Consider the following 7,551-nt stretch of genomic DNA (forward strand, 5'->3'; position numbering starts at 1 on the left):
GCCCACTGCTTCTGAGCACCGTGCTGCCCCTCTGTGTTAATTGCGACAGGGCTGCTGCTGATAAATCCATTTGCGCTGTGTGATGCGGGTGCGTGGACCTTCCCTTGTGTTCCCGTTGGACCAAGAACGGTTCTGCTCTCCCAGCCTGATCCCGTCTGAGCAGCCGGGCTTTCCCCCTCGCTGGAGGGTGATGGAGCCTGGAGTGTTGAAACCAGAGACATTGGCCAGGAGCGAGCGGGCAGCCGTGCCGCCAGCCAAGCACTGCATCGTGCTCGGGCACCTCCAAGAGATGTGCGGCGAAGGTTCCCGCTGGCTTCGTTCGCCTCCTCGTCAGGCTGGGCTGGCATTTGTCCCCCTGCGCTGGCTGTGACATCCTCACATCTGCGGGGAACCAGGCAACGCAGCCCTTGATGGCAAAATGCGATTGACTTTTCCCACCCTGGAGTCTCACTTCAAGCACAAACGCTTTGCTGTGGGGATCCTCAGGGAGCCCTGCGTGCCTCAGTTTCTCCGCTCGCAGCCACCCACCGGGCCAGGCCACTGTCACTGGAGCCACGCTAATGGCTTGTTTGTAAAGCAGAAAGGAGAGGGGAAAGACAACAGAAGGTATTCATTTAAGGAAAAAAAAGGAAAGGCTGTTGCAAATTCCTTGCTTTTCCCACATGGCCAGCTCTGACATAACCTCATTAAACACATGCTGCATCCCTGTTCAAAGAAACCTGGTTTCTCGCGGAAAATTCACAGGACACTCGCATGCAAACCCATCGCTTTTCCCAAGGGCCTTATAAATGGTGGCATTAAATACAGAAGAGAGAGCAAAACAAAGGCTACGAGGGGTTTGTTAGCCATTATGGCCTGATGTGTGCTGGCGGGGAGCCAGCTGACAGCATCACTGCCATGCCGCCTGCCCAGCGATGCTCCATCAGTTGCAAATACTTCCCAAAAGATTAAAAAATAGAAAAAAAATTTCTTTTGAAAAGCCAAATTTTCAACATTGTCTTATTTTTAACCTGAAGCTTTAACCAGGAAAAAAAGGCCAGACAACGATGCATAATATAAAGCGCTGCTGTGAATAATTGCACTGAGGTTTGGTGGTCGGGGCACCTGCCTGGGATGTGGGGGACATACATGTGGTCCCCGCAGCGTCACCTCCAGCCTGCACCTCCTCCTCCGTGTTCCCCTTTTGCCGTTTCACCTGCTGGCACGGTGAGGTCTCTTTGGGGGCAGGATGGGCTCTGCCTGTGCGTGCAGCCTCTGTGCCCCCCTGCAGGGCAGCAGCCTGGGAGCCAGCGGCGCTATCGCTCACCGAAAGGCGCTGAGGGTTATTATTTGTACTCTTGCTAGAAGAATGTTAATTTTGGTGCTGCTCGATTAAGAAATGACATAAATATGTGATGGGCAATCAATGTGAAAGCTTAAATTTGCATCAACTTAGGGGTTTACGTTTTGATTTCTCTGGTTATTTTACCAAGAACAAGATTAACTCAGTTTAATAGCTTGATTGCCGAAATTAGCCTAATTATGCTTGGAAAGTTGCGTGCCTCTGAGGAAGGGGCTGCATCTTACCTCCACGGCTGCTGCTGTGGTTTTGCTCGGGGACAGCTGGCTGCTAAAGTGGGCTAATTGCACAGCAGCAGCAGATCTGCTTGCATTGAGATGTCTGCGTCCTTGCTATGGAAGAAAATAAAAGATAGTGTTTACACTTGTGGCTGTGGCATGTAGAAAAAAGAAAAAAAACCTGACAAACCTGAACAAAAAAAAAAAGCTAATTATTGCAGCTAGAAAAGTCTCAGCATCAAACTTGCTTAAAGCTGTTTGAAAGCTCTATGTGCTACCATTGCATTCTGTGGGCTAGAGGTACCCCAAAACATCTTCTAAAAGGCAGGGCTGGAGCTGTGGAAAGCTGCAGGTGTCTGGAAAGGTCAAATTGTCTTGTTCCCTGTGTTAAAGGGGGAATAACACTTATTTACTGATATCTTTATAGCTCTCCTGTGCTTACTGCTGTTTGAGCACAGCAGCATCCTTCCTTTCCCAGGCAAAGCAGGAAGAATTGACGTGTTGATAAGGATGAACAAGGATTCACCCTGCTCTTTATGGAAAACAAACTCATCATCTGCATTTCTGAACAAGCTTGTTGAGTGGTCGAAACAACACAGGCAGCAGAACCCGGTGCTTTGCCTTTGTCCCTCCAAGGACATACATGTCCTATCCTGCCCCATCCCTGGAAACATTCAAGGTCAGGTTGGACGGGGCTCTGAGCCACCTGATCTGGTTGAAGAAGTCCCTGCTCATTGCAGGGGGGTTGGACTAGATGGCCTTCAATATGCCTTCCAACCCAAACTGTTCTATGATGATTCTATGATTCTTCAACCTTTTTGGCAGGTTTTGTTGGCCTTTCTTCATAACGGTGTCTGTTGTAGCACCACAGCTCCGTGTCTGTGAGCCCCAGGGTGCTGCAGCTGTGGCCGCACACGGTTCCTTGTCCCTGTGGGAAAGTGTGTGTCTCCTTCTGGGGTATTGCTCCGCTTTGTGAGCTTTGGAAATAGATGTGTCGGCAAATTGTGGGCAGTTTGTCTAGTCCAACCAGCAGAATCCATAGACTAATTGGATGATGCCAGTTACCTTTCTGGAAGGTGCAGGAGGAGATGAGATCGTTCTCATGGTATTTACGGCAGGAGACAGCAGGCCTGGATGGTTGGCTTCCATATAGTTAACAAATGGTACTTGATATATATGGCCAAAGAGAACAGCAGCCCGCTCAGCATGCCGGGGCATGTCTCTGCTCCTGATGAAGAGCCATCCTGGTGTTGTAAGGAGAGCAATTCTGCTCGTGACGTGATACAGATGGTCACTCTGACATTTTCAATCAAATGTGTTGACAGAGCTTGTGTCATGAAGCTGAAAGAGTCAAAATATATAGGCCTTAAAAAAAAAAAAAAAAAGGCAAAACAAACCTGGTGTGATTAAATGTATCCAATTTACCAGATGGATTTCTGCTCTGCTGAGCAGGATGGTCTGTTCCAGGAGTTTCTCTGCATTTCATATTCTGCTTATGTAGGAATGCGTGACCTCTCCATTTAATGAGTTTGATTGGTATCAAAAGTTAGTCTGCATCGTTCCTGCTGGAATAGGTCTCGGGAAGGGGCCAGGGAATGAATTTCTGCATAAATCTCGCAAGCACAGAGCAGGGGCTGCCCGTAACGGGAGCCGTCTGCCTCGTCCTGCCATCACCACCAGCACCCGCAGCTCTCGCAGAGGGGAAACATACTTTGGGTAAAGGTTCAACAAGATAAAAACGTCCATCTTCCTTTATTGCTTATGCTACAGGGGTTACGGTGGGAGCAGCAAACCAAACCTCGAGGGCAGGGAAGCGTGGCTGAGGGCTGAGGCGACCAGAGGTAGCTGGTGCAGTTAGATGGGATCCTTTTACCTGGGTCTCAGCATGGGGCACGTCGCTGGGAAGCCGAAACCCCTTAATCTCAATATCTGTCTGCACTGCAAATAGATCTAATAGGTATATAAAGCCTGGCTGTTTACGCATAGAAAGGTGAAGGATGCCTCCAGCTGTGTCAGGCTGTATCAACACCCCAGAGAGGCCGCAGAAGATTGGGGATATTTTCCCATTAGAGCTTTTTCAAATATGTAAGTTTTCTAATCTTTTTATTTCATCATTTGCCGCCCAGTGGGGGAGAGATGATCTTTGTGCATAAATGTGCCTGTTGCCAGCATGCCAGGAAGGGGATGTGCGGAGATGGAGGCTGGAGGGTGGTGGGGAGAGCGGGCTCCTTTGTCACAAGCCTGGAGTGGCTTTTGATGTGTAAAATCGCAGGCACTGGCTTCAATTTGCACATCCCACCTCGGTGCGATCAGGACCGCAGCGAGCAAAGAGATGCTGTTGTATTTAAGATCAGGGTTGGATCCGAGGCTCTGCGGCAGTGCCGATGTCCATTGAGTTGGGAAAAGGTTTGTCTCTGCTTAACAGCTTCGGGGCACTGCTGCCCCCCGCCTAGCCGAGCCCACGCGAAAAATAATGCAGGGTTTTGAGGTCCACAGGCTTTTGAGGAGAAGATGGCAGCAGCCACAGAACCCTGTGGCCGTGGGCACATGGCACTGAGCCATCCAGCAGAAAATCAGAGTTGGGGTGCTCGGCAGGTGCTCCGGGGACACCGGTGTCCCTGGGGAACCAACGTCTGGGAGCTGCGTGGGGGTACATCAGGACAGTCCATCCTTCAGTGCGCGGGTACCCTGTCCCCTCAAAGAGACATGAGTCACAACAACAACACTTTGTACTGTGTTCTTCAAGGGAACATTAAAAGCCACCCAAATATTATTTATTATCTGCAGCCTGCGCATAAAGCATCACCTCTGACCGAGTGATTGCCGCGCTGCTGCGGCCACCGCCATCAGTCACGGCAGGCACCTCCGAGGCTTCTTGCTGCCCCCGGTCAGAGCTGGCAAGGAGGACTCCTAATTAGGGATGTGGCTGTTCACAGGCGGTGCTCAGCCAAGCCTGGCTTCCCCCCGGCCCTGGCCAAGCCTCAGTTTTAGGGGACACTGTGCAGAATGAGGAGCCCCTTTCCCTGGTGCCTCCCTGAAGCCCCCTGGCTTCAACTCCCCCCGCAGGAGCCTGGAGAGGATCCTGAGCACCCAACATGCCTGTGCTCGATGAACGCCCTCGCTGCAGCCTGCCAGGTCACTGCGCAGCCCGCAGCGGGCACACGGCTTCCCTCTTTCTCCGGTACGTAGTCCTGAGCTGCCCTAAATACAGCGGGGTCTGGAACACTGGAAGATTTGGGCAAAATGGAAGATTTCTGAAAATGGGAATAGTTCAGCCAGGGACGCTTCCAGGCTTGGTTTGGATCCAACTGGTCGACCCCTCCTTGTGAAACACTCCAAAGCTGGTGGGCCCTTCTGGGGATGTTTCCAAAGCCGCCCCGTGATGAGTGCTGGGGAGACAGAAGTTCTTATTACTGCAAGTGGGATGTGGGGTTTGGATCTCGTTTCCCTCTGAGCTACCTGGGTAGGACCTAGACGACAGTCATCCCATCCCTCCATCCGTGGGGTACCCATGTCCCAGGGACAGGTAGTGTGGGAACAGCAGCCAAAAGCCCCTACAGCAGCCAAAAGCCCCTCATGCCACTGTCTGCAGGGCAGGGTTATGTGACCCACCACTCGCCTCCCTTTGCTGCCCCTGCCTCAGTTTCCCCACTGGTAAAACAGGGCCTGTGTGAGGTTCCTGTGCTGTGAAAATGCTCCCGAGAGCAGCCCTGGAGTAAAACGGATGCGTCTCCTGGCTGCGTGAGTTTTCCCCTGTGTTGCGCCATGTAAGCGAGAGCAGTTGTGTGCCAACCACCGGCTCCTGATGTCTTACACGGCCCCAGCAGCGTGCGGGCTCAGGAGGGAGCTGAGCGTGTCCCCTGTGGAGCTGCAGGCCTGGCGGGGCAGGAAAGGCAATTCCTGCCAGCAGGTGGGGAGAGCCGTGGCACAAACAGCAACCTGTCTCCTAGCGAAGAGGGGGGAAAAAAAACCCAAACCCTTCTTTCCCAATATCCCATCAGCTCACACTTGACTGGGATGAAGCTGTGCACAACCAGCCCAGGGCAAAGCCTGGAAGAAGCTGGGAGGGGGTGAGCGAGAGCAAACCAAACTGGTAGTACATATGCAAACCACAGCCTGTACCCATGTTTCTGTTGGACAACACATTGCAAAAACTCAGCTCTCAGCCTGATCCTTCGCTGTGGCAGAGCCGCAGGTGCAAGCGGTGGCCGGGGCACCCAGTGTTCCCGGGGAGCAGCGGGGTGGTTTGCGGGAGGGGGTGTCAGGCTGGAGGGATGCACGGGTCCTCGGTGCCAGGAGGGGTCGGCACCCCCATCCTTGGCTCTCACACGGGAGCTAGTTATCGCTGATTGCCCCGGCCGCGGTGCTCTGGTACGTACACCAGTGGGGCTGCATAATTTGGTATGGCTTGTAATGCCTGAAGAGGTAACTGTGTATAGACGTGTGGGTTTGTTATTATTTAAATTAACATTTGGGGCAGGGGGAGTGCTGGTAAAGGCAAGTTCTGCGTTGCCTGGTTCAGCTCGTTTGCCAAAGTCAGGTACTCTATAATTTGAATCCCTCTGGGGAGAAGCATAATCTGCGCGTTTGTTTGGTTTCTGCTTTGTTCTGGTTGTTTTCTGCAAAACTGCTTTGGTCCCAGGTCATGATTAACACCAGTTCTCACTGAAAGCGGAGTCATCCTGGTAGCCACGGGAAAATGCCCTGGACTAGTCAGCAGGTTGAATTATTCATTTCAGTTAGCTTGTTTTAATAATTAAAGAATTTTTGTCATGTTTTGCAAATTGTCCAACACTTTGTGGTGATGCAGGGCTCTTTTTTTTTTATCTGCCGCTGTTCAGTGGGTAACGTCTTTCGGCTTGTACAGCCTGTGGGGTGCTCCTCAAGTACTTGTGCAGAGTTCCCTATGTTTGCACCCGAGGGTTGGTCACCTGAGAATTGCGATATTGTTGCTTCCTGTGATTTAATATCCTCGCTCCTGAACAGAAGGCGCTTTTTTTTTTTTTTTCTGTTTTCCAGTTGCCCGCAGCATCAATAATTGTTCAAGACACTTGTACAGCTAATAGAAAGAGCCTGTCAACAAGAAACGCTTATTGTAATACCGCTGTTTTAAGGAGATCAGGGGAAGCAGCAAAGCCAACCAGGTAGCAAATGTGTTGTTCCTGTAGTCACATAGATCCAGGGACAGGAGACCTAAGTAGGGCTTAATTCTCTCCCAAATGGATGCTCTATTTCACACCCCAGCACAGCTTCTGATTTATGGATTTCTTAACGTCACAGTATTTTTATTGCTAAAAACTAAATGGGAAGATGCAGCTAAGACCTGATCTAAAAGCTGCTGAGGTAAATACAAGGACTGTGGCTGTTGTTAACAGCCCTTGGACCAGTCCTAGCGTGGAGCACGGTGGTAACAGTGTTGGAATTCCCAGTTTGCAGAGGAATAGGGAATTCTCGAAATCTCTTGAAAGGGATATTGAGTGACACCGTGAGCATATTTAAACAGGCAGTCTGTGTCCTGAGGTTATCTTGAAAACCAAGCCTATCTAGCTGGAGGCAAGAGTGATGCTACAAGGGGGAGGAAGGAAGCCACTGATCTCTGAGCTAATGAGTGGAGAGATGTGCAGCTGAATTGGTTCATCAAAGTAAAATGCTGTTGGCTGCTGTAAATGGGGAAATGGTTAAGCTGTGCTGAAGGTTCAATTCTGAAACCTGGGATGGAGGTTGAGAGCTGTGAGTGAGGACATGGACAGGCCAAGGCAAACCCTGGTGTTGCCGGTCATGCTGCAGAGAGAAAGTCAGGTCTGGTGTCCATCCTGGAGGAGACACTGTCCTAATAAAAGATCCAATAAATGGGAGTTAGCGAGAGATTTGTTTTGATGTATAGCAGTCTGTTCAGTTAGCTACCAGACGTGGTTTGTTTAATGACTGAAACCAAAAGAGTAGGAGCTCATCTCGGAGAGACCGGGAGAGAATATAGATTAACGCCATTGTGTT

At 50.8% G+C, this 7,551-nt stretch overlaps 1 protein-coding gene across 1 annotated transcript in view; it reads left to right on the forward strand.

Moving 5' to 3' along the window:
* Positions 1-4,652: 4,652 nt before the first annotated feature.
* Positions 4,653-7,551, forward strand: part of MMP17 (matrix metallopeptidase 17 (membrane-inserted)) — a 36,521-nt gene continuing 33,622 nt past the window's right edge. The window contains exon 1 of the mRNA XM_009888136.1: positions 4,653-4,738. Within this exon, the coding sequence (XP_009886438.1) occupies positions 4,653-4,738 (86 nt within the window). The remainder of the gene's footprint in view (positions 4,739-7,551) is intronic.

The sequence above is a fragment of the Charadrius vociferus genome, unplaced genomic scaffold, assembly GCF_000708025.1.
Source record: "Charadrius vociferus isolate BGI_N301 unplaced genomic scaffold, ASM70802v2 scaffold326, whole genome shotgun sequence".
NCBI lineage: Eukaryota > Metazoa > Chordata > Aves > Charadriiformes > Charadriidae > Charadrius > Charadrius vociferus.